Source organism: Panthera leo, chromosome B4, assembly GCF_018350215.1.
Source record: "Panthera leo isolate Ple1 chromosome B4, P.leo_Ple1_pat1.1, whole genome shotgun sequence".
Lineage (NCBI taxonomy): Eukaryota > Metazoa > Chordata > Mammalia > Carnivora > Felidae > Panthera > Panthera leo.
In genome coordinates this window covers 128,984,257-129,011,539 of record NC_056685.1, presented here as the reverse complement: position 1 = coordinate 129,011,539, position 27,283 = coordinate 128,984,257, and the positions used below count along the sequence as shown (strand labels likewise).

The 27,283-nt window shown below is 47.2% G+C and overlaps 2 protein-coding genes across 5 annotated transcripts in view; both read right to left on the bottom strand.

Annotated features, from left to right (window-relative positions):
- The window catches only part of TOM1 (target of myb1 membrane trafficking protein), a 45,127-nt gene extending 39,767 nt beyond the window's left edge, over positions 1-5,360 (bottom strand). Inside the window, exon 1 of one of the 2 annotated variants that reach the window (XM_042947663.1) lies at positions 5,191-5,360. In XM_042947663.1, the coding sequence (XP_042803597.1) occupies positions 5,191-5,242 (52 nt within the window). In that variant the 5' untranslated portion in view covers positions 5,243-5,360. The remainder of the gene's footprint in view (positions 1-5,190) is intronic. The other variant, XM_042947664.1, reaches the window with a different exon arrangement.
- A 3,470-nt stretch (positions 5,361-8,830) lies between these two features.
- HMGXB4 (HMG-box containing 4) overlaps positions 8,831-27,283 on the bottom strand; it is a 30,143-nt gene continuing 11,690 nt past the window's right edge. For all 3 annotated transcript variants that reach the window (XM_042947659.1, XM_042947660.1, XM_042947661.1), the window contains 7 exons: positions 19,571-19,652; positions 18,515-18,579; positions 16,920-17,025; positions 16,302-16,471; positions 11,399-11,521; positions 10,774-10,905; positions 8,831-10,483 (listed from right to left, as the gene is read on the bottom strand). In XM_042947659.1, the coding sequence (XP_042803593.1) occupies positions 10,861-10,905; positions 11,399-11,521; positions 16,302-16,471; positions 16,920-17,025; positions 18,515-18,579; positions 19,571-19,652 (591 nt within the window). In that variant the 3' untranslated portion in view covers positions 8,831-10,483; positions 10,774-10,860. The remainder of the gene's footprint in view (positions 10,484-10,773; positions 10,906-11,398; positions 11,522-16,301; positions 16,472-16,919; positions 17,026-18,514; positions 18,580-19,570; positions 19,653-27,283) is intronic.

Sequence of the window (27,283 nt, the reverse complement as noted above, 5' to 3'; positions counted from 1 at the left end):
AGCATTTCCACATCAGGGAACCAGAGCTTCAAGACCTGAGGGCTCCCCAGGGTACACTGGGGGAAGTCGTAGGGATTCTGCCCTGGGAGGCCCAGGGCTGGAGCATCCTTAGGCATCTGAGACGTGGGGTTCTCTGGGATTCCACCCTGAAGAACGCTGCCTTCCATCATTCTGCCTCTGGCCAGCCGGTCCGACCCAGAGGTCAGCAAACGATGAACCCACGTGCCTGTTCGGTCTGCTTTCGCGTGGCCCACAAGCTAAGAACGGTTTGCACATTTTTAAATGGTTGATAACAAATCCAAAGAAGAATACTCTTTCATGACATGTGAAAAGTACATGAAATTTACGTTTTGGTGCCCATAAACAAAGTCTGATTGGAACACCGTTTGGTCCATTCACCTACACATGGTCTATGCTGCTTTTATGCTACAATGGCAGAGATGAGCCGCTGTAATGCGGGCCACAGGCCCACAAAAGTGGAAATATTTACTTTCTAGCTCCTTCCAGAAAGTCTGCAAATCCTGCCCTAATGTACCCTGGTGGCCAGTGTGGGGAATCCTCCTTATAGCCTCCCTCCCCTGCGGCCTCTGCCTTCACCCCTCCAGTGGTGGGGAGCAAGCGACACCTGTGCAAGGTGTCAGGGCCGCATGTGCTGACACTGAGCTTGGCTCGGCTGACGTCCTCGCTCTCTGCCCTCTGGGCCCACGGAGCCGATCCATCACTCTCTTGAGGCTGTCCGTCAGCTCCTTTCTTCCCTCTGGTGTCCAGCCTTCCCTGCCCCCACGCGTGACCTCCGCTGTTCCTCAGCAGTGCTCTGGGAAGCAGAGGGAGGACGGCAGTGCATCGCAGACATGCCACGGGCAGCGGAGAGGGAACGTGACGTAGCGAGGAGCTGGGCCCAGGTCTCCTGCGTCCAGGCTTGCTGTTCCCTTGACAACATCGCTCGGGTGGCCAGTTCGGTTCCCAGTTCCTCACTCCCAAAATGGCACTCCGGGGGGCTTCAAGTGTCCTCTCTACTAACTAACACTTGGAGTCTCTCCTCTACGATTCCTTGCTGTGGCTCCCCTGGCTTGGTCTTTGTGGCTCCAAGGCAGCTCTGCCTGACTTCTCCCCCTCTCCCATCCACCGCGGGGATCGGCCGCAGGCTCTGAGCTCCCATGTCATATCCAGTTACCGGCACCTCCACCCCGACTACGGGGGGCTGGTCCTCAGGGACAGCCCACATTCACAGCGTCTGCTGTCTGCAGCTTGCTTTCTGAGCAGCTGGGTCTCCGACTCAGTGTGCCAGGGGTAAGATGACAGTCAGAAATGGACAATGGGCTTCTTGGGTTGCCTTCTGACGTTCCGTCCATAAAACAACCCCCAAGATCTGTCCGCAGAGGATTCTGGAAAGGGTTTTGAAATCCTTGCTAGGAGAGGGCTGTGTCAACACCGCCCAGTGCTAAGTATCTGGGATCCTTTCAGCCACAGCTGCTGCCCTTGGGAAGCTCTCCCACTGAAAGATATAAGGCTGAGGGACCTGCAAATGTACAGACTCACACGTACATCATAACCCGCCAGGCTAATCTGTGGGTAGAGCAATGAACTGTGGATCCTGGAGGGGTGGACGGTGTAAGTTCCAAATAAGCACTGGTCAGCCAGATACAGTGGGGTGAGGGCCAGGGGAGGACGTGGGCTCTCAGCCAGAGAAACCTGGGTCTGGATCCCCACCCTGATTAGCTGTGAAACCTTGGGAAATGATATGCTCCCTCACACTTACTTTTGGTAAAACTAGAAAAAATAGCAAAACCTTGTAGGGTCGCTGTGAATATTAATAACCAGGATACTAGCATGGTCCCTGACACATGGTATTTGCTCCTCACCAAATGTTACCTTCCTTTTTTCTTCCCTCCTACGATGGGCCAGGCAGGGACCATGCCAGGTGCCGAGGGTCCCGACAAGTGAGGTACAGTCCCCGCTCTCAGGAAGCCTAGTCTAGCTGGGGAGATGCACATGTACAGCTACTAACAGAATGGGACAGGGGTCTATTAGTGTGCAATGGTGGAAATAATAGAAACAACGATGAGGACAGCAAGGGCTGATGATTTCTGATGTTTCCCGCACACACAACTCCCGGGGAGTGTCTCGCTTCAGTCTCGTGACCACCCAGACAGGTGGATGCTGTTGTAGCTACCCTCCTACCCAGGAGGAAGTGGAGGCTCAGAGCCCCAAGGCCGAGAGCGAAGAAGCCTGAGGAGCGAGGGTGATGCGAGAGCACAAAAGCAATGGCTGGATCTGCAGGGCTCAGGGAGGGCCTCAGGGAGGAGGTGACAATGGCTGAGCTTTGAAGGATGCAGGCTGGAGCGGGCAGTCCAGGCAGAGGAGGCAGCAAGTACAAGGGTGTGCGGGTGGGTGTGCGGGTGGGTGTGCTGATTGACCCTCACCCCTGACGAGCACCCCTGGAGCTCACTGCGCTCAGGGATGCCGATGCGACGATTCTACGGGGCTTCTCTTGCCACAAGGGGGCGGAGTCAGCAGCCTTGACATTATTTTACTCCTGCAGTTTCCAGAAATCCTAGGTCATCGATAATCCCAGCCAATCAGCAGTACCTTTCATCTCTTCACCTCCAAGAAACCTCTGGAAGACTAAAGGCATCTACTCAAATGGCAGCTAGCCTTCATTTCATTCCACTTTTAGAGCCTCTGCAGCTTTGGTTCAAGTTTCACTGGTTCTGGGGAGCTCATCATAGCTTCACTACCAACTCTCTGGGGGCCTGGGTGAGTCAGTCTCCACCTTCTCTCTGGCCTCTGTCTCCTTCTGTGGAAAATGAAGGAGATGGGCTAGAATGGAGCTTTTCAATATGTGGTTTCCAATCCAGTGGCATCAGTGTCACCTGGGAATTTGTTAGAACTGCATAGCCTTTGGCTCACCCCAGACCTACAGAGTCAGAGACTCTGGGATGGAGCCCAGCCATCTGTTTTTTTTTTTTTTTTCTCAATGTTTATTTATTTTTGAGGGCGGGGGGAAGAGAGAGGGGGAGACACAGAATCCAAAGCAGGCTCCAGGCTCCGAGCTGTCAGCACAGAGCCTGGCGCGGGGCTCGAACTCACAAACCGCGAGATCATGACCTGAGCCGAAGTCAGACGCTTAACCGACTGAGCCACCCAGGCGCCCCCAGCCATCTGTCTTTAACAAGTCTTCCAGGGAATTCTGATGAGAACCTTGAGTTAGAAGGCGGCCAGGGTAAGGACCCTTCTTCCAGTAGCCAAATTTGGTTCTGGCTCCAAGGTATTATGAGTTTGTAGTATTCTCTTTGGACAGAGTATTTCTTGCCACAGGCTTTCTTTGACCAGCTAAGGGCCAGAGCCCAGGTTAGCTTTTCTAGAAAGCTTCAGGAAAATGTGGCCAACTTTGAAGGTCAGACTTTTTTACTTTTATTTTTATTTATTTTTAAAAATTTTTATTTTTGACAGAGAAAGAGAGAGAGAGAGAGAGAGAGAGAGCGAGCATGAACGGGGGAGGGGCAGAGAGAGAGGGGGACAGAGAGTCGGAAGCAGGCTCCAGTCTCCGAGCTGTCAGCACAGAGCCCGAGGTGGGGCTCGAACTCACAAACCGCAAGTTCATGACCTGAGCTGAAGTCGGACGCTCAACCGACTGAGCCACCCAGGCGCCCCTCCGACTTTTTTTTTAGGTAGGAAGTCTCAAACTTGGCATGTGATGAAAGTGGTGGTATCTGTTGCTGGAGAAATTAAGAGGAGAGGAGAGCTTTTCAGCTCCAGAACAATGACTCATTGGGAGGTGTAGGTGGCAGGGAGCGGGGAGGGTGTTCCTGGGAGGACAGCTTCCTCTCTCTGGTCCAGGAGCTCTCTGGTGTATAAATAAATCCCGGAACGCCAGCCTCCTCTTGGGAGAAATTTGATTACAAAACCTCAGAAGAGCCACACACCGCCATGGTGCCTATTATACTGCTGAGCCGGGTTGACGGACTTAGTGAGGTTTGGCTTCCAGGACAGCCAGTATGGAAAGCTTGTCTAAAAGATCCAATTTTCCCAGTCTAGACTTCATGCTAAAGACCATCAAGAAGATGAAGGAAGACGTTCACAGTACTGGCCGGTTTCCTGATGCAAGAAGGCACATCCAGACAGTCCCTGGAGAAGCGTTAGCTGTTTGGGCCACGGCCTGGGGTTCCTTCCAGTATTGGGACCAAGAAGTACCTACGGAACCAGCCATTTCCAGGGATTCCCCACCCTCACTTGGTGGTATCTCAGTAACAAGGATGATAAATATCACCACGTTCTTTTATATAGCAGTGGCCATATGCCAGGCACGGTTCTAAGTACTTTACAATTATTAACGAGTTTAGCCTTCACAACAACCCCACGGAAGCAGGGACCATTAATACATCCTTAATCACAGGCGAGGAAACGGGAGGCAACGTCACGGAGCTAGTAAGTCAGTCTCCCGTCAACAGGGCGCAGGAGAGTCAGGAGACCTGGGCTGAGTAAGCCTGTGCCTCCGGCCAGGGTGCCCGGCCCAGCCGAGTACTGAGAAATGAGGGAGGCGGAATCAGGTGGCTCCTGAGATCGCTTCCAGCTCGGGGAGTCTGCGACTGTGCGGTCGCCTTGCTGCTGGTCTCGCGGGTTCGCCAGCGTCTGGCCGGGCCCCGGGCGCAGCAGGGCTGCCTGGCCGCGTCCCCGCAAGTTGCTCGCCCAGAAGCCAAGCCCCAGTCTCCTGATCCTGGGAGAATGGACTTCTAACCCTTCTCCGGTATCCGTGTCCGGAGAGTCGGGCGAGCCAGGAAAGAGACGGCAAGAGCCCAGGCGGCGCGACCCGGGCTAGGGGAGCGATGAGGGAGACAGGCGAGGGGCTCAAGGACTGCAAAACCACGCAGACCCTTCAACCCCCAAAACTTTCTCCCGGGATTCGGGACCCCATCAGCCTCACATTGGCTGAGCCGCGGCCGCCCGGACCCGCCCTCTCTTTCTAGCTATTGGCTGCCGTAGGCATCCATCACAAGCCGAGGCTTCCCGATAGACCAGGGCTTTTGTCAATCAAGGTGGGCGGGAGACTGGGCGGGGACAGGTCCGGGAGAGACACGCCAGCCTAGTTCCCCTCCCAGCGTCCCTCCGGAGGGTGACTTGGGACCTGGAAGCGCCCGGGGGGGACCCAGGCCGTGCTCAGGGCCCTGCGGCGGGGCTCCGGGGACTCACCGATGCGCTGTCCCACCGGAGAGCTGAACGGGTTCCCCAGGAGAAAGTCCATCGCCGCGGCTGCCCCAGCCACCAACCGGGGGAATCAGCTGACAGCAACCGCCAGCGCCGCCGACTCGTCACGTGACGCGCCCGACGGTCCGCGAGGAGGCGCCCGTGGAGGCGGGGCGTAGGGAGTAGAGCGTGGGACACAGGCCCCGCCCCTGACGTGGAGGGTCGGGCGCCCCGAGGCGGAGGGCGACGACCACATTGCCGCTCTCCTGGCGCCTGCGGACGTCACGCACGACGTAGGGTTGGGGCAAATGAGGAGGCTTTGTGTGGCCTCTGCAGGGCACGCCCCCAATGCCTTTTAAAGGTGTGACCTAAAGCTCTACGCTAGTCAAGCAAGGTCTCGGAGCAGGGAAATGACTTGGGTAAGGTTACACTGCAAGCTCGGACCAGTTCTCACTCTAGTGTCTTCGCTGTTAGGACCTCACTATGACTACGCCCCCAACGCTGGGGTTGACAGCATCTCTGGCCTGTTGTCTCTCCGCCCTGGCAGAGCTCCTCCTATCTGATGTCAGGGCCTCCCTGTTGCAAGATACACCTTGGTTGCAGTCCGCATTCGCTTACCTCAAATTGGAGGCCAGCACCAGGGGATTGCGATCCCTTGACACAGAACCAACTCCATGAATTGTAGCGAGGAACGGGCTAGAGCCCAGAGTGGCAGAATGCACCCAGATGTACTCACAAGAGGAGCCTGGGACCCATTTCTGCCATTGATTTACTCTGTGATTCAAACAGCGAGCTTTCATTTTTCGCTGGATGCTAGAATTAGACCAAGGACTGTATAAACTTTGTTGTAGGTCACAGGCTCTTTTGAGAATTTGAAGAAAGCCACAAGCCTTTATGCAGCAAAAATACAGAGATACAATTTAACTTCAGGGAGTTTCTGGGGTCCCTGAAACAGCAGTGGACCCCAAGTTAAAAATTTTAAGCATTTCAAAGGCCTTCCTCGTTCTAAGATTCTCTTTTCAACCCTCCTGTGTACCATGTTTTAGATACTGCTCTTACACATTAGATCATATCTGATCTGTTGGTTTTTTCTTCTCATCACATGCACTCCAAAAGACACAATAACCACAGCTTTGGTAGTTTGGGCTACTGCAGGGTGCGTTAATATTTAATTGATCACTGTGTTTGTGATTTTTAAATTGGGAAGGCTAGTAAATGGATTGTACCGATATGGGATGATGAAAGACCTAAATTAGGACTTAATCACTTCCTTACGTTAACCTGTTTGTGCAGACACAGTGGCTGAACATCTTTACTGTACAATATAAAAACTTTATGGAAGTCATGTGCTCCTGTGCTTTGAAGTGTTTTAATAATGCCCAGGAGACCTATTCACAAATGCCCTTCCCCTCTACTCTGTGAGGGGCTGGGATACTATGTCACCACTTTGCTCACCATTGTTGTCTAGTACAGTGACTAAAACATTAAAATTTAAACCAATCTACCTTAGATCAAATACCTTTGGTATTTGGACCATAAAGGGCAGGATATACATTTAAGGTGACTTCCATCCCAGGCACCTTCCATGTTTTTCTTCATTTGAGCATATTGCTTGGTCGCATACATGGTATTTAGCATTTTTGGATTCTTCCATTGGCAGCCTTTCACGTGCCCATGTTGGGTGGTGATTTATCTGAAGTTTTTGCCTCCTTGCCCCACTCTGGTTTAAAGTGGTTGTGGGCAGAAGATCTTGGGCTTTATTGACAAGAATGAAACAGCCATAAGTTGTATCCTTCACGGTAAAAAAGCTGAAACAGCCCCCATACTCCAAAACAGGGAGCGGAATCATATCAATTCCATGCAAACAGAATACTACATAGCTCTTAAATTAGAAGTATGTGGATTTGTCGACCCAACAGAGAGGAATACAAATGGCAAACATTAAACGTAGTACAAAACTGATTAAAACTATGTTTTAAAAGTGTTTGCTAAAAAAACCAAAAAATGTTTGCTAAGGGGCGCCTGGCTGGCTCAGTCAGTAGAGCATGTGACTCTTTTTCTCCAGGTCCTGAATTCAAGCTCTGTGTTGGGCGTAGAGCTCATTAAAAAAAATAAATAAAATAAAAGCGTTTGCTAGCAAGGAGCAAATTCATTTAGTAAACAATATGTTTTAATTTTTTAAACGTTTTAGTAATATTGATATCAAACGCCTGCTTGTGGGTAAAAATGGTTAAGTCCCCTAAGACTGACATACTGCATAAATGGAACGTAATCTATTACATCCTTCAAGTACTTCTGTTATTTTTATTTTTTAAATTGTTTATTTATTTTGAGAGACAGCGAGTGTGCGGGGCAGAGAGAGAGAAACCCAAGCAGGCTCTGCACCGTTTGCAGAGAGCCTGAGGCAGGGCTCGAACTCATGAACCACGAGATCATGACCTGAGCAGAAATCAAAGAATTGGACGCTTAACCGACTGAGTCACCCAGGCGCCCCTCAAGTACTTTTAGATGAAAGTCAAGATCCTCTGCCTTCAAAGTGGGAAGACGGTAGTACGACAAGAAAGGTGAGGCCTGTGTAGTAAAAGCCAGCCAGGACGAGAGAACATCTGAATAATGAAAGAGTTTCAGGTAGTTTTTGTACAATCCCATTTGCTCAGGACCGTAGGTAACAGAGGATTCTGAGGCCTTCCATACACGATCCAACTTTGCAAGTGGCTTGGGGCCCAGTTCAGCTGTACCAGTGTGCTGCTAAGGCCTTGCCCTTTACTAGCTGTACCACCTCAGGCAAAGCACTTTTCTGCATTGGTCTCATTTGTAAAAGGGGAGAATACTCAGAAGGCTTGTGGGAGGACTGAATGTGAGAAAACATGCAAATCACTCCTTAAGAGTCATTCAGTCTCTTTCTTGCAGTCTCTTCGTAAGAGGTCAGTCTTCCCATTGACCGAATATTTCACTATTTAGTAGGAATAGTCACACCTTGTCTTTACATTGAAATTTTTACCTAGAGAGGTCAAATCTCCACATATTAAATGTTCACAGTATTTTTAGTCATTCATGTCAGGCTGGCTGGCCGCAGGCCTGGAGGCAGGAGTGACCTTAACACTATTTTACTGGTGGGACTTTGGACACCCATAAAGACTAAGTGACCTATCCAACATCATTCATTAGGTCAAGACAGGACCGAAACGGCAATGAAATATATCATGGTTAAGCACAGGATTTAGATGTGACCCTTAATACACGACTGATATTTTCTTGAGTTAGGCTAACACTGTAGTGTACACACAATTTCATTTACCAGTGAATAGAGCTTCTCTTACAGAGTCACTGGTTTTTAGTTTGCAAGGGGGAGAACACGAGAGACTGTACAATGTAAAAGTTAATAGAGACAGAGCAAGATGTTAGTTAGAAAAATGGCTAAGATCAGAAACTTGGCCTCTATTCCAGATAGAGATTTTTCTTAAAAAAAAAAAAAAAAAAAAAAATCATGGTACAATATAGGTGAAAAATGACAGGTTTTAGAATTTCATAGCAACTTGCTCAGCAACAGGGAAAAGATAACCTGAGACCGGACTACAAATATTAAAAATGTGATTTTTAATAATATAAGTACAAAATTTTATTTCTTTATACAACTGTAATGGGATTTGGATCAAACCACTAGAATTTATTTAAAAAACAAAATAAAACAATGATATAAAAACTGCAAGAAGGTCTGAATCCAAAGTTTTTCCTCTAATAGTACCAAATACCACAAGGTACAGATTATCATACAAATGTGTACAAATTTAAATACAAATACAATAGGGTTGGGTTTTAAAGGAAAACAAACCAACAAAAAGCAGGTCCTCATCAGGATTTCATTCATGTGCACAAATGACAATGGTAGGACTGACTGACTTCTTTCGTACTAATCCTTGTCTTCAAGGCCCCTCCTTGATACCCTGTGTCAAACAGGAAGCTTCCACGGTACAGATGAGGCGTGGCACAGGGTCTGACACAAGAAATCAAACCCAGATCTGCTCTTCTTGATTTTGGTTCCCAAACACACCCATTTCCTTCCGTCTCCCCAATTAAACTTCCCCACGGCTCTGAGCTGAGGGCCAATCAGCAGCTAGAGCACCTTCAGGAAACAAAGCCCTGCGACCCCTCGGGTGGGGAGAAGGGAAGGGATTAAGCAGGATGCAGGCTGGCTGAAGGGTCCTCGAAGATCTACTTAGATGCTGTAGTGCTGTGCCTCGGCCAGGGGAAGAAAGCGCAGTTCCCCCGGAGCTTAGTTTTGGCAGGGAACCTCACACCAAGTTGGAAAACAACCCTCAAGCGTTCAACTGTCTTCTTCGGAACTGGGAAGCAGAAGTCTGGTTCTTTGGAAAAGTGGGCAGCTGGGAATGGTAACATTCCTTTTAATTTTACTTTCTTGACATTATTGAATTATAAAGAACTAGAATCCTGACATAATGATTCCTTTTTGAGGCATGATACCTTAAAATGTAAATGACTTGGGAGTTTTCAGTGGAGATCAGAAGAAAGAAGGAGGGAAGAAATGACAAATCTGTGTCTTCCACGTGCTGTTGCTGGTGGAGGCTTTTGTTATTAAATTATATATACAGAAATTTACAGGATAAATTAAAATCTAAGAGATTTTAAAGAGTTAAATACACATAATTAAAACACACATTCACACGCGCACATAAATAAACCTACATGAGAATCGAGTACTTTTTTGCAATTCACTTATGTGTGGAATGCAGAACACTGGGTATCTGCCCACCAGGGGAGCCAATTGGATGAACCCAAGAATCACGCTGGGCCAAGTTCATCTTCCACAACTATCAAGCAACTAAGCAGCAAAACCTGTGAGGACTCGGTGGCTAAGCAAATGCTGCCCATGGAAGATACCAGCAATTAGTTCTGCAGATGGAATATTCTGGGCCAGCTCACAATGTATGTTCAACTTGTGCAGTCACAGCTTTACCCTCTCCAAGGTGTTTCACGCTGCTGGGGCTCACGTAACTCCTCGGCCCCTACTGAGGCTGCTAATGGTACCAATGATTACAATAAATTTTGAGACACAGACACCGGTAGAGCAGGAAACGGAATGAACCCCCTATGAAGTTCACCTAAGCCACTGCAGTGACTGGAAGATGGGAACGATTTTATCACCTCCTGCCTAGGTCACTTCAAGTTGAAAGGCTTTGTACTCTCTCTGTCAACTGGCATCTTCCCATAATCTTCCCTATTATACTTCAGACTGTGAGACAGGTAAGGCAAGTGGTCAGTGATGGGTCTGGAGGTACAGCTGAGTTTGGAAAAAAATCACATTTTTAGCTGTCCATAAAGAGATGCCCTTGGCACCCAGAACAAGCCCCCAGCCCCCAAGTTACATTGATTTTTAAGGCAGATTTATCCACCACAGGAGAAAAAAGAATCCCAAGTCCATATTCATGCCAAGGTTTCCTCTTGGCTAAACCTTTGCCATTTCATAAAATTATTAAAAGCAAAGTAGTTACAGTCCTATGTATATATTGTACATTATATATATATGTATATATATATATGTATATATATATATAAAAATTTAAAACCTACACCCGGAGACCAGCGATCTGGCGCATCCACATATACACAAACCAGCAATGGGGTTGGATGAGGTCTCTGTCCCGGGACTCCTCGAGGTCACAGTCCAGGCATGATGTAAGCAATGTTGTCTAGTGTGTTTGACTGCAAAACAAGGGAAGAGGTTCAGCTGACAGTACTTTACCTTAGTTCCCTGAGACCTGTTTCTTTGTTCAGAGGAGAGAGAGGAGAAAGGAAACCGAGAGTTAGAGAGTGAAGCTGGCACCGTGCTGTCTGCTCCCCTAGGAGCTTTTCTGCTGACTCTTCCCATTAATCCTCGTGGAAAAGCAGCAGAAGCCTCCTCTTCCGTCTCTGTGTATAGAAATGCAAATAGGCAACACAGGAGGTGCGGCCCCTCAGGGGCTAGAATGCTTCTCTCCCAAGGACTGTTTTGGGAAACGGCACGTTTTCTAGTTGCACGCAAAGCACAGCATGTATTCAGCAACCCGGTACCACGTTCATGGGCCAATATACGGAGGGAACGCCATCTGCCAGGAAGCCTGTGAGCCTGTGCCCGATAGAGCTCGTTAAGGCAGGGCCTCTGTGGCTCCTGAGGGGTCTGGCCGAAAAAACGCCAAGGAAAACAGGGAAAACTCACCAAGACCTGCTTGGGACAGCCGTTCAGTTCAGGTAGTTGTGTGGTCAGACACGCCAAGGGGCCAAGCGCACAGATGATGGAATCCAGAAGCACTGACAGACTGCCGGACACAGCCACCATGCCCTGAAAGGAGAGCAGTAAGGGAGAGCAGGTTGTAATCGAGTCCCACTCCTGACGCTCCCTCCGCGTTCTGGTTGGTTTCCTCACATTGTTCTTTTAAGTCTTGCCCGTCCTATGCAACTTGCAGCAGAAATGGAAGGTATCTGCTTTGAGAACTCTGTAAGTTGTTTAAAAAGAAAACTTTTACAATACATTCCCAAGTTCCCTTTCTATGTTCCTCCCCCATCTTACCCTCTGTGCACCCTAGGGTTAGTCACTTGGACTTCCCTACTCCAGAGAGCTCCTGGGAAGATTTGTGGAAGTCATGTGTGCAAAAGTACTTTTCTTATGAACTCCACAGAGCTCAAGTGTGAGAACTGAGAGGTCTACAGCCCTACGCATTAACATTTAACACAAACATACGCACACTTCTCCACGGACGTGGCTTTTTGATAGCTGATGATCCCACTTTTCTGGGTTGAGTTGTTCACCCTCAGAAAGAAGTGAATGGGGTTTATTTCAAATTTTAACATCTTGCCCAATGCATAATGTCTGTCTGTGATTCAAATAGGTAAGAAATAAGACTGCTTGCTGCAATGCCCCTGCCTAGCTCTTGTATCATCTGCTTTAACTAGAAGCCCTGTGAGGCTATGTCAGCCAGGGACACAGCACAGTCCTTCAGAGAAGGAGCTGTGGGCTCAGGACTGACAGGTCCCCTACGCACTGCTTCTGTCCTGGGGCAAGATGCTTCCTATGCTGTGCCCATGAAATAGCCTGCGCAGAGGGGATTGAGGGAGATAACAGGTACAAGGTACTTGGAACGGTGCCTGGTACATGGTAAGTGTTCAAAAAGTATCAGTAATTATTACCATTATTACCCACATCTTCGTCTCCCAAACTGCATTCTGGCTGCCTGCTAGGTCTCTCAGTTTGGATGTTTCCAAATCTCAACATGCCGTAAAGAGAAATCGCCTGCCCTCCTCCTAGCACCCCTTCTCTGCTAAGGTCACCACCACTCACACAACTGTCCAGTCTCAAGGCCTTGCCATCGCCCACTCTTCCCTCCCCTCTCCTCCTTGCAAGGGGGGCTGTGCAGCAAGGGGTTAAGAGCGTGGACCTTGAGTTGCGCCACCGAATTCAGGCCTCTGTTTTAGCACTTAGGGGCTCAACTCCAGAGCAAGTTACTTAGTCTCTCTACATACATCTGTTTTTTTCTTCTGTAAAAGAGAGGGAACAAAAATTCTCCCCACAAAGCTGCAGTGTGAATTACATGAAAGAATCGATTTAAAGCCCTTTGAACCAAAGTTGGCTGAGTAAGCAATCAACCAGTTAGCAATTAATCATATTATTCCATTACTTTTGCCCTACAGGTAATTATAGCTGATGTTTTATGTCGGACTCTCCTAATGAATTATAAGCAACTTGAGGGCAGGAACCCTGTCATATTCCTTTTCATATCTTCTCAATAACTGCTGGTATTCTGCACAGAGCAAGCCCTCAATAAATATGTGTTGACTTAATTCAAGTCTTTGTCATGTCTGGACTGCATTACAGTTACACAACTTCTCCCCAAGTCAGGTGTCACTCCCAATCTAAAACAGAAGATACTTTCAGAGAAAACCAAATGAGAGCGCTGATCACATCCCTCCCTACTCAAAACAAACCAACAAAAATCCCTGCGGTTCCTCCATAGCGGAGAATAAAGATTTGAGAGCGTCCAAACCTTCTGTAATTTGGGCTACGGCCTTAATTTTCAGGCTTCCTCCATCTTACGTGTAGGATGGTCTAAATTGTCATCATTTTAGCAGTAAAACCCTTTTTTCAAATAAAACCTGACATGGAAGAAACAAAGCAAACGAACAAAGGGGGAAAAAAAAGAGTGAGAGCGAGGTAAACCAAGAAACAGACTCTTAACTATGGAGAGCACACACCGCTGGTCACTGGAGGGGAGGTGGCGGGGGTTGGGGGGGGGGGGGTGATGAGGATGGGTGAACCAGGGGAAGGGGATTAAGGAGCTCCCTTGCAATGAGCACTGGGTGATGTACGGAAGTGTTGAATCACTATATTGTACACCTGAAGTTAATATTACACTGCACGTTCATTAACTGGGATTTAAATGAAAAACTTACAAACACCCCAGATGTGGAGTCCCGATATATAAACCAGCTAGAAGACCTGGTTAAAGTGGGAGTGGGGGGCTCCTTTCATCCATCTCTGTAGAAGACCCCGATTCCAAGCAACAGAGATGCGCACTGTTTTCTGGCTTTGGAAGGTCTCTCTCCGACGTCTCCAGGAAACAAAACCCTCCAGATCCCTCCAGGCCCTGCTGGAAGAGCACCTCCCTTTCACAAAATCCCTCTTGACTCTCCCTGACTCTCACTGGGCTCTAGCTTCTCTCACCGCATCAGCTGGCCTCAGGGAGACAAGGTCAGGAGTGAGGCACGCTGGGCTCTGCCAGAGTGTCAACTTGTAATCGTCACTTAACGTTATTAGGCCCCTGGTGTCCCATCTATAAATGAGTGACTTGTAGACACCAGTGTTCCTTGAAGTGTGGTATGTAGTTTCAGGTGGCACGTCATTTTGATGTATGCCCATTGTGATGTACTACGTTAGGAAAAAATTAGAATATCAGACTTGTGACTCCTTTCGGGAGTAACAAAGATGTTCTGGAATTAGATGGTAGTGATGGGGCCACAGTTCTGTGAATATACTGAACACCACTAAATTCTACAGTTTCAGAAGGTGAACTTTAAGGTATGTGAATTGTATCTCAATAAGACTGTTACATAAAGGGGGCTAGAGAACCTGCACAAGTCTTCTCCCCCCACCCCCCACTTTTAATGTTTTATTTATTTTTGAGAGAGAGAGAGATAGAACGTGAGTGGGGGAGGGGTAGAGAGAGAGGGAGACACAGAATCTGAAGCAGGCTCCATGTGCTGAGTTGTCAACATAGGGGCCAACATGGGGCTTGAACTCATGGACCACAAGATCATGACCTGAGCTGAAGTCGAACACTTAACTGACTGAGCCACCCAGGCATACTGAGTCTTCCCCTTCTCTGGTCACCATGTATGTGTAACTTTTTCAAAGCAGCTGCTCACAGAAGCTGGCTTGTTTTTGTTTAAATGTTTATTTATTTATTTATTTTTGAGAGAGAGAGAGAGAGAGAGAGAGAGAGAGAGAGAGAGAGATCACGAGACGGGAGGGGCAGAGAGACAGAGGGAGTGAGAGAATCCCAAGCAGGTTCCGTGCTGTCAGCACAGAGCCAATGCAGGGCTCAAACACACGAACCATGAGATCACGACCTGAACTGAAATCAAGAGTCAGATGCTTAACTCAATGAGCCACCCCCGTGCCCCTTAATTGCTAATTATATGTATGTTCTATCTTTCCAGTGAGACTGTAAGTTTCCTGATGATCGGAAACCATCAGGAAGCAAGTCAGATTTTCTACTCTCACAAGTTTTTTTTTGTTTTTTTAAATAAATGTTTATTTATTTTTGAGAAAGAGAGAGAGAGAGAGAGACGGAGGGAGGGAGGGGATGGGCACAGAGAGGGAGACAGAGGATCTGAAGTGGGCTCTGTGCTGACAGTAGAGAGCCCGACGTGGGACTTGAACTCACAAACCATGCGATTAAGACCTGAGATGAAGTCAGATGCTCAACTGACTGAGCCACCCAGGTGCCCCTATCCCCACAAGTTTTTGAAATAATGCCTAGGTACTCAACAAATAGTTTCTAAACTAAATGGAAATACCAGGGGAAGTCTGGAATACAGAAGGTGCATAAAACAAATCATTTTTATTTTTAACTCTTTAGGAAATTGAGAATGATTAAATACGAAAAATAAGTAAGGATCCCAGAACATTTTACTCTTGAAGTATCTACATCCATTTAAATATCTGAGTCTATATGAAAATACCCCAGTTGTTTTGAAATCTGCTAAGTTATTAAAACTAGCCAAAAAACTTAGGTAACCTTCATCTTTTGCGGCCTTTGGCATTTTATTTGTTGAATAACAGTTCAACTTCCACAGAGAAGCAAGTGAATAGTTTTATATTCCTACACTGATTTTTATGGCTTTAGTAGTGGAGACTGATTTCTTTGCTGAAATGTCCTATCAGGACCCAGTGGAAAAGTGAAATACTACACGACTGGGTTAGCCAAGGGGGTAATATGATTAGAAATTGAATATGGTAATAGAAATGGAACATGACAGCTTTTCAGGTTAAGTGATTTTGAAATTGAAGCTTAAAAGGACAAAGATCTCCCTAGGGCACACAGCACTGTATAATTCAAGCACGCAGTAATAAAGAGCTTGAGAACCTCAATTTCCCTATTTGCTACTTATTTTCAAAGAAGTAGAGGAAGCCTTAATCCCCTATACAATTTACTCTATTTAAGACCTTACTGGAATTGTGCAGAAAAATTGAAACTCTCTTAGAAGTACCAATGATCAAAACTTCCATGGGATTTGTATTCACTTTTTCCACTGCATTTTTAAAAAATCAAAATACAGGATTATAGACCAATTGTATCTCAATAAAAATTGGGAAAAAAAAAATCATAGAATACCTAACTTCTTTTTGTGCCATTGTTCAATAGGATGGGGTAAGGGTAGACTTTGACAGCCAGTAGATTCCTTATCTCTAGGGGTTTTCACGAGGACGTATCTTGTCACTCTGTCCTTAGCACCTGGCATAATCTCGCACAAAAGAGTAGTAGTTGCTCGCTGGGTGCACATGGAAGGAGCAAACAGATTCACATCGTACCAGAAACTGGAGCTATGCTTATAGTGCCACTCACCTCGGTTTCCTGCAGGCGGTGTCCAATGAGGCTTAGGGACTCTCCCAGCAGCTGTAGATGAGCAGCGACATCAATGGGCTCTGTCTCAGGGGCTTTGGCTGGCGAGGCTGGTAACAGCATGGTGGTGGGTGGGGATTTCTTCTGGGGAGACAGTACTCCTGCAGAGGAAGCTGAGAACAGAGACAAAATAGAGAGATAAAGCTTACCCATGGCCTGGAACACCACAAAAATCTTTTTCCTGATGTCCCCCTGTTACGACCTATAGCAGGCCTTAGCAAAACTGTGCACTGTGGGCCAAATCTGTACGTGTTTTTGCATAGCCTGTGAGCTAAGAATGGCTTCACATTTTTAAATGGTTGTAGAAAAAATAAAGGAGAATATGTGACAGAGAGTGCCTATGGCTCACAAGATCTAAAATTTTTACTCCCTGCCCCTTTATAGAAAAAGTTTGCTGACTTCTGATTTATATTTTCTAATTTTGTTTTTTTTTGCAATCTATAATATTCAGTGATAATATGTGGGTATCAAGATCTGCTTCTGATATAGGCTGCACTCCCAATTTCCTGGTTAGGAAGCAAAATTCACCATGCTCTCAGGAAAAGAGGTCGGAGCCCCTACCTTTTACTTTCACGGGAACTTCCGAGCAGGAGGCTTTTCTTTTCACAGTTGTAGCTTCTGCTTTGTTCTGTTTGTGTTGCAGATACTGAGCTTTTTGCTTCCAAATCTGCAATCAGATCAGGGCAAAGTAAGTTACGATAAATGAATCCAGACAAAACATACAAGGGAAAGCAGTCACGGAAGGGGAGAATGAAGAAAAGAAAGGGAAAGGAAATCCTGGAGGGGGGCAGACAGAGGGTTGATGCTAACTTTTTTTTTTTTTTAAATGTTTATTTTTGAGAAAGAACATGAGTAGGGGAGGGGCTGAGGGGGATGGGTGGTAGAGAGGATCCGAAGCGGGTTCAGTGCTGATAGCAGTGAGCCCGATGCGGGGCTTGAACTCACGAACTGTGAGATCATGACCTGAGTGGAAGTTGGATGCTCAACTGACTGAGCCGCCCAGGCGCCTCTTAATGCTAACTTTTACGCCGAGGGTTACCAAACAGGCTTCAGATGGTGACTACAGTGATACCTAAGTACAGGACTGCAAACGTTCCTTCATGCTAATGGTTAGGTCTCAGCAGAGATTTGAGATCACTCGGAGGTCGAAATGGAAAATCATAGGGTAAACACCTGGCTCGGTATGATGTCCATGTGGTCCAAATAGTTCTTCTGACCTGCTGGTTGGCAATGCCAATAACAGGATGACAATGACACGGAAAACAGAAAGTAAAGATAACCTACCCAGGTGACAATAATTTCACTGCTTCACCCAGATGAGCTGTGCTGTAAAGAAAGACGGTAATTCTAGTTCCTAGACCAACCTTCACATCACCCAGTTGAAAAGTGACTGTGAATGATTTCAGTAGAACTAGTTATCATTGTGTTGCCGGCTTCCTGATAGGAGGGTATATTATTTGGTATTGGCTGATGAGGATGATGGCCTGCAAGCCACTCACCTAGTAAACACAGCCCATATTTTTCTCATTTGCAGTAACCATGATGCAGATGACCTTCCTCAGTTCTCGGACCTTTACTGACCAGTGGCTGTTTTCAGGAAAGGGGTCTGATCTTAGATTCTCTTTTAACCCTTCATCACTCCCCAACTCAGGTCATCTTTTGGCTCAAATGGAAGGCTGCTGGAAAACAACTAGATGAGGCTAGAAAAGATAGCCTCCCTGCAGTTAAATCCACACTAGAGTAAACTGGCACCAGCCAGTGTTAATGTCCTCTGCCAAACCATTTTCTTTTTTAATTTTTTTTTATTTTTTATTTTTTAATGTTTGTATTTATTTTTGAGACAGAGAGAGACAGAGCATGAGCAGGGGAGGGGCAGAGAGAGAGGGAGACACAGAATCCGAAGCAGGCTCCAAGCTCTGAGCTGTCAGCACAGAGCCCGATGTGGGGCTCGAACCCACGGACCATGAGATCATGACCTGAGCTGAAGTCGGACGCACAACTGACTGAGCCACCCAGGCGCCCCTGCCAAACCATTTTCTATTGATCTATAATTTTTTTTCACCATTTTCACTGTTGGCTTGATGGACTACAGAAGAATTACATATTTTGCAAGGCACCAAGCAATGAAAACTGCGTTCGTACGAAAGCGTACTTACCAGTTTGTCTTTTTCTGGCAACTGCTTCCACACCTCAGCCAGTTTTTTACTGAGTTCCCCGAAGTCTGGCATGAAAGGGCAAAAAACGTGACACAGTAAAGGTTGGACTATAAATCAAACAGAAGATTGATAAGAGCGAAAACTAGAAGGATTTCCCAGCTCAGATTTAAATAGCACAAGGTTCTTTCAGAAAACCACACTAAAACCCCAACACTTGTCTTGATTCTTTTCTCTAGGGAAGGAAGGGGCTACTGGGTGGTCATGAGATAGGCTCAAATTCTCACACACCTATTCTCCAGAGATCTATCCCTTCAGCCTCTTTCGGGGGTCTTTCAATTTGACCTCATTATACAGAGCTTATCAACTTAGGTTAAAGAAGATGTGTTGTGTAGAATTTGATAGAAAACGTTAGATTTTTACCAAGTTTTGAGAGTGGAGAACCAAAGAGGAATTTCCCTCGAGCAGCCCAGAAGCAACCCTTGAGAAGCGTAACGCTGCCCTTCCATCGGCACAGCAAGGTCATGCTTTATAAAGCGCTCCTATCTGCTACGGTGCTTCACGTGGGCCTCACAACAACCTCGATGAGAAGGTTGTGAAGCCACTGTACCCATCAGGCAAATGAGATCTGCGGAGGTTACGTGACTTGTCAAGGTCTGTGGCGGAGTGTTTCTCTCACCTCGCTAACTTCTGACACAGAGACAGCAGCAATGCAAGTCGCCTCGCTGTAACTCACACCCAGGGGCCAGAGGGAAAGGTCAGCCGGGGAATCACGGCAACGAACAACTGCAGGTGTATGTGCAGGGCTCCCTAACATTTGATTTTATTCAGTTTCCCGTTTTCTCATTTTAAGGGATATAAACCGAAAGCTTATCTCTTTTAGGGACGGGTGGACTAAGACAGAACCTCAAGTGACTTCAGAACCGAGGGGGGAAAAACATGAGCTTTGTGGTATTTTAGTACCACAGGAAGAAGCTGCCTGCTGACTGGCTGAGTTCACTGCACTGTTTCTGAGATAAAGACGGACAGAACAAAGCTGAGGATGAGAAATGTCCTTACCTATACCTGGATGGTCAGCCACGATGGTCACACGATACTCTTTACAGAACACCTGGTAGGCAGACATGTTCTTCTTTTTTGGCTGGTGTCATGTGGAAACAGAACGGGGGAGACTTCGTTAGAACACAAGTTGAGTTACAAACCAGAAAAGAGACCTATACTTTTCCATCTAGGGAACAGTTCGGAACCACTAACCAGCTTCCTAAACAGGATAGCTTTTAATTATATTTCATTTTTAATGATACTTAGTATTTAATTAATACATATCGGCTTTACTTTTATTTTAAAAGATTTTAGTTTTCAGTAATCTTTATACCCAAAGTGGGGCTGGAACTCACAACTCCGAGATCGAGTCACGTGCTCTACTGACTGAGCTAGCCAGGCACCCCCGGTTTTACTTTAGAAGGTAAAAACCACAGGCTAAATCATTTCTAGATCTTTCAGGTTGTTGCAGCTACTTGATAATTACTTGTAAAGCCCTTCATTCACCTATATACAATCCCACGTTATGTGTTTGAGAACTATGTGCTAAGAAAATCTTTACCTCTCCTGGAGCGTCTATTTTTCTCATCTTTGAAAAGAAGAATCATATTATTTCCCTTTACTTTGGGACCAGAAAGCCAAGAGCCAAATCTGTTTGTTTTGTTCCTCTGGTTTTGATTTCTAGTGTTATAATTTCCCTGATCCTGCTTTTCCTGTTAGCTGTAGTTTATCATTATTTTATTATTCACTTTCTTGCGGTCCAATGTGGGAAGCAGGTAAACAACTGAGAACAATTCTTTGGTAGTCAATGTAAGATGAACCTCTCTCACTTCAACAAATTGCTTTGTGTTACTCGAAGCATGTTTATTCTTTACCGTATTGTGATACCTCCACAAGCAGGGAGGAAGGAGTGACAGGATTTAGCAAGATAATGTGACAAAATAACCAGATCCCGGGCTTTGGATGCTAACTGATGTAGTTCAGAATCCTGACCATACTATCTGTTAGCAACACAGACTGCTTCATTTCCCTGAGCTCTAGTTTCCCTGTGAGTAAAACTTGGATAATACCATTTTAACTCAAAGGTGGGAATCAATCAAACAGTATGTGGCACTTCAGTAGGTACGCAGTAACGTTATGACAGCATTATTTCTGTGGCAGGCAGAATTCCAAGACGGCTCCCAAGATTCCTGCCCCCTGGTGCACATGCCCCGTATAGTGCCATCCCTGTGAGCGTGAGTAGGACTGGTGAATGTGACGGGCTATCATTCCCGTGACTGTTACGTTGTATGGCAAAAGGGACTTTGCACACTAGTTTAGGTCTCGTTGAATCTTAGTTAATCAAAAGGGAGACCATCCTGACTCAGCCTGACTTATCACGGTCAGTCAGGTGAGCCCTTGAAAGGGATGAGACACAACATCAGACACTCTCCTACTGACCTTGAACTTCAGGAAAAGAGGTTGCCATGGGTTCTACAACTATAAAGAACGGAATACTGCCGACAACATGAACAAACTGCCAACAACCTGAAGAGGAAGGAGCCCTCGCTCGCCTCAGGGAAGGACCCAGTTCTGGCCCAAACCCTGATTCAGTGTTGGGAGAGACGGAGAGCCCAGCTGAGCCCTATCTGGACTTCCGAGGTACAGAACTGGGAGATAACAGTGGATGTCGTTGCACACTGCTAAATCTGCGGTAATTTGTTATGCTCCTATGGAAAACTACTATAAGTTCTTTTCTATTCCCTCTGTATCTTTCAAAATAGAAGTTGTAGCATCCAAAAGGCCAATACAAGCTTTTTTTAAAAACAGGGAATTTTGGAGAAGGATGATAAAGTGAAATCATCTGGCCTAAATCAGGTAAAGAAAATAGCAGCAAGGCCTTTAGTTTAACAGTTTCATTTAAATAGTGAAGGTCCTATTTTTAGTATTCTACTGGTGAAGCCAGTCCTGTTTAGAGACGCGACAGAAGTGAGTTCTGGGTGCTGCGTTTGGTTAGTAATTTAGGAGCAGCTTCATATCCCCAAACGTTCCAAGGTTTTTAACTAACGCTCCCTTCTTTCAAATCCCCCTTTATTGGGCCCCAGATACAATGGAGGGGCACTACATAGACAGGAGTTCATGTAAGTTCTATATTTGGCCATTTATGAGCGAGAGAGAGAGAGAGAGAGAGAGAGAGAGAGAGAGATGGATTGACTGATTAGTTGGGGTGATTCTATGCTACGAACCTATTCCTTGGAGTGAGTGTGACAAAGAACATACACCTGCTTGTCCTGGAGAACTCCTGTATGTCTCTTTCAGTGTGCACAACTCACTACCCAAGTGTGATTCTGATACGTGTAGCTAACGTAATTGAAAAAATAATAATTATGGCTTCTGAGCCTATGCCAATGACTTCGCCCGGTGCCGAGAAGAACCCAGCTGCACTGGGCTGACGTTCTGTTGGACCCGCAGTCTGTCAGCTTTTGGTTGTGAAGCCAGCCTTCCTGAGGGGTTTTCAGGGAACCTGAACTACTTACAATTCCCACCTTAGGTGCTGACCTTAGAACCTAACCACTGTGCAAAATGCAACTCCTGTCTGTGGACCTAAAGTTCGGAATGCAAACTTAACAGTTAAACTTTTTCCAGGGCACAAAGATTTTTCTAAATGTAGTTGAGTAGTTAGAAATATACAAATAATGGATGATCTCTATGCACACAAAATATTTCCATGTGACTCCAGATACAAGGCCAGTAATTCCACTCTAGACTTCCTAATGCAAGAAAACCTACACTATTGCAAGTGGCTCACAGTGGTTACATCGGGAACAATATGGACTCCCCCTAATAAAATGTTAGTATTTCAAAAACTTGGATACTTTATTATTAGTAGCAGATGACTGCCAACAGATCCACTCAGTCTGACTCACAATGTTGTAATTTTGCAGCCAGAACCTCCTTTTAAGTGTTTGATGACATGTATCGCTGTATCAAGACCTTTCAAAGAGTAACTTTTTTTTCTTTTTAGAAAGAGAGAGGGCCAGTGGGGGAGGGGGCAAAGGGAGGGAGAGAATCTCAAGCAGGCTCCACGCTCAGTACAGAGCCAATGCAAGGCTCAACCCCATGACCCTGGGATCTTGACCTAAGCCAAAATCAAGAGTCAGACACTTAACCGACAGATCCATCCAGGAATCCCTCAAAGAGTAAACTTCTTAATGTTTTTCATAAAGTAGTCATGTTTAACTCCTTTGGGAAATAGAACTCTTTGACAATCTGATGAAAATCCCTCTTCAAGCCCACCCAAGACTCTGGTTTAAGAACTTTTAAAGGCTAAAACACTTGGGGATTAAGGCAAAACATAACTTATGAATCTTAAAAATAAAACTTGGCTTTCTTCTGCTGATGACAAGAACACAAGTGCTTCATTAATACTAATGTCGTATAGGAGGTGCTGTAGGACAGCTTTACCTCTAGAAACTCATTTAAACCTTGCAACAACCCTGTGAGGTAAATTCCATTATTACTGCCATTTTATTTAAAATTTTTTTTAACTTTTAAAAGTAATCTCTCTACCTAACATGGGGGTCCAACTCATGACCCCAAGACTGAGAGTTGCATGCCCTTCTGACTGAGGCAGCTGGGTGCCCCATTCCTGCCATTAAAAAATTTTTTTTAAATGTTTATTTATTTTTGAGAGAGAGAGAGAGAGCGAGAGCGAGCAGGTCAGGGGAAGAGACAGAGGGAGACCCAGAATCCGAAGCAGGCTCCAGGCTCCGAGCTGTCAGCACAGAGCCCGATGCGGGGCTTGAACTCACGAACCGTGAGATCACGACCTGAGCCGAAGTCGGACGCTCAACTGACTGAGGCAGCTGGGCGCCCCATTCCTGCCATTTTAAAGATGAGGAAACCGAGATGCAGGGTCAGACATGCAGGAGTGGCGGGGCGAGCGTCCAAACGCAGCCGGTCTGGCTTCGGAGCCCGCGCCTGTAACCACAATACCACCTGATGTTCTCCTGAACTAATTTGACCGAGATCCCTAAATCTGATCTGGCTAAAGGAGAGGGTGCCAGAGAAGTAAGGTTTTCACAGCAAAGCTTCTACCTGAACCGTTCTGAATGGAAATCTTCCTAAAACGCACTCTGCACTCGCGCCATCTCTCACGGCACACCACTGGGTGGAAGGCAGACATCCTCTCTGTGTAACGGAAGGAGCACGGGCCCCACAATCACAAAGATCGTGGGTTCAGAGTCCAGCTCTGCCCCTGAACAGGACTGTGCCCTGGGCAGGTTACTTCGCTCCCTTGAGCTTGCTTCTGGGAGACGGAGAGGAGAACGTCTACGCCTCACCGGGTTCTTGTGGAAACTCACCGAAATACCACCGACGAACGCCTGGTGCAGCGCTCGGGACGCATTTGAAACCACAGCTAGACTCTTGCGGTCGTGGCTTACGATCGCTCCCCCAGCTCCACCGCCCCGTCCTCGGAGGCAGGTGCAGCAATGCTTCCTCCTTCCACACGGTTTCTCCCGACCTTCTGCTGCCTCCACCTCACACACGCGCACACACGCGTGCGCACTTCTGTGCTTCTCTCAACATCCTCTGCCTCCTGGCATCTCAGTCCCTTCACACGCATCTTTCACTCCTTGCCTGAAAGCCCACTCCTCACTTCCACCTGATAATTCCTAGCTGGCCCTGAGATCTGGTTCAGATGACACGTGCCGCTGGAGGGAACCTTCTCTGGCACCCCAGGCTTCCCCCCGTGCTCCCTCGGCACTCGGCACGTGCCTGCGGGGGGCTCGACGCACTGAATACTTTCCGACCCCTCTTCCTACACCCAAAGCTCGGAGTTGGCAGGACGCTGGCACTGCACTTACTCATCTTTAATCCATAGCACCTGGCGCGTGCCCGGCACAACTTACGTTGTGCAGAATACGTACAGGATGGATAACAAAGTCTCAGGACTGTGTGCCAAAGGGGAGGAGTGTGAATCCCCTCCACTCCCTCATCTGATTTTCAGGGCACCCCCACACGTGAGGTGGGCCAGGTATGTTCGCTCTGGCCCAGGGACAGGGTCAGGGAACGGAACAGGAACGGAACAGGGTCAGGGAGGTCCGGCGACGCCTCTCTGGCCAGCGTTCCTTCCCCCGCCCAGGAAGCGCTCCAGTGAGCTGTAGGGTGCTGGCTTTTACTCCTTGGAAACGCTGTTTTCTTTCTAGATCTTAACTGTTGCCCAGACAGGTGGGATAACTGCAGAGTTTGCTTCCTATCAGGTGGGTGTTATATTATGAAGCAAAGCCAAAGAAAACCATAAAAGCATCGTCTCCTTGCTTCATTGAGGTCATATGAAATGACCGGTTGAGAAAAACAGCTTAAGAAAGATGTTTTCAAGCTTGCTTTCTGCTTTTGAAGAACTTAGGACAGAAGCAACAGTAAGTGCAACCGCAGCTGTTTCCAGAGCCGGGCCTGTGCGGAGCGTGTTACGTGTATACACAACTGCATTTTACAAATGAGCAGGGAGGAAGCATCGCCAGAGAACACAGCTGGTTAAGCAGCAGACTAGGACAAGGACCCGGGACGGCCGTGTGTGAGCCCCAGCTGTCCGCGCTTCATCACATTCGACTTACAAACAAGGTCTGTACATCTCAGCGGGACGAATCTCAGACACTAGTTGAGACGCTAGCCGCCGCATCGGTTTCCTTTACCCCAGAACCTACCGTTGGCTGCGATGAAGGCACATGGCACCGGACAACCATCTCCTGAGGCTTCAGAAGGGCACGTGGTAAGAGTTGAGAAAGTACAGGCTTGGGGTTAAGGAGACCTATGCTAAAATCTTTGTCTTCTCGGCTTCTCCTATCAGTCAAGACAGTCCGAGAGGTCAGATGCCTAAGAGACACTGGCGCACGGCAGGCACTCAGTAGAGGGTAGCGGCTGACTTTTCCCATATCGATGCTGTTCCTCGGCTTCAGTGTCAGCAGCGAGAGGACACATGCAATGCCACGAGTCTAACCACGGCTCAGACTTCAGCGTGCTACTCCATCAGCAACAACGCCTGAGTGAGCCAGACACAAGGCCACCTGGCTGGCCTCGGCTTGCTTACAGGAAGTATGAACATTCTGGAAACATACAGATAACTGAAGGCGTGCCTCTGGAGCGGCAACATCGCAGATATTATTCTGAATGGCAGCGAATGGGCTTTTAGTGATTTAGCAAAACCCAAAGTAAGGTGTCTTTGAAATGTTACCGGCACCGGGGCGCCTGGGTGGCTCAGTCGGTTAAGCGGCCGACTTCGGCTCAGGTCATGATCTCGCGGTCCGTGAGTTCGAGCCCCGCGTCGGGCTCTGTGCAGACAGCTCAGAGCCTGGAGCCTGTTTCAGATTCTGTGTCTCCCTCTCTCTGACCCTCCCCTTTCATGCTCTGTCTCTCTCTGTCTCAAAAATAAATAAACGTTAAAAAAAAAAAAAAAAAAAAAAATGTTACCGGCATAAACAAGAGCTTCCCCTCCACAGGATGATCCCAGGGGGAAATCATCAAGACGTTACCAGATGACTTCGCTACCCCTTCTCAGAAAGCGGGATTCAACGATGAGCCAATGCACAAGCACGCAAACACGACAAGAAAAAGCCACTCCCCAAACACAGCTCAACACTGAGTGTGTGACCTTCCACCGGAGACAGAGTTCAATCCCCTGGTCTGTATCAAGACTACCCGGTGACAGTGCCACCCCTGCTGCCCTCGCTTCTCACTCCTGCATGGACTCCCACTCTCCCTGCCGCACTTGAACTCCTCCTCCCTCTAGTGGGAGTCCAGTCTACTCCCCAACGGTCTGCTCTTCACTTCTGCCACGCTGACCCCTCTGTGGTTTCTCCTCCCACACAGTGGCCCCCTCTGCCTTCTCCAGCGCCCCGTTGTGTGCACCGTACCACATTCTTCTCTGGGCTCTCTGCTCACGGACCTCACTTCTTGTGCAGGAGCGCCCCACCCTCACCCGAGCCCCACCTGCTCTGCTGAGCCCCAGCTCTTGCGTTTCTATCGCTCTCTGGAACTTCTCCGGAGAGGACAATGAAAACAGCTCCTATTGAAAGCTCACTAATGTGCAGAGCCACAGTTCCCAGACTTAGTTGGGTGCCCACATGGCTCTTCACATGGTACTTGCTTTTTATCACAGCCATCACAGAAGACCAGCTTCGAAAAGACAGGGCATTATTGAAAGGAATGTCGTGTGATAAGATGTAGCAACCATGCATTACCTCGAGCTAGTAGTTCCCAAGGTGTTTGACAGATGTCCCACACTGCTGTTTCTTTTGAAATAAATGTAATAAATGTAAAATATCCAGGGGCACCTGTTGGCTTAGTCAGCAGAGGATGTGACTCTTGACCTGGGGGTTGTAAGTTCAAGCCCCCGTATTGGGTGTAGAGGTTACTTAAAACTCTTAAAAAAACAAAAAAACAACCCAATGGTGCCCCTGTGGGTTGGCTGCCTTTTACATGTATTATTATTACCTCATTTAACCCTTAACGACCCTATCAGGTAGGTCTGTCATCATCCACACCTTCTTTAAAAAAAAAAAAAAATTTTTTTTTAAATGTTTTTATTAATATATTTTTGAGACAGAGAGAGACAGAGCATGAGCAGGGGAGGGGCAGAGAGAGGAGGAGACACAGAATCTGAAGCAGGCTCCAGGCTCTGAGCTGACAGCACAGAGCCCAACGTGGGGCTCGAACTCACGGAGTGGGAGATCATGACCTGAGCTGAAGTCG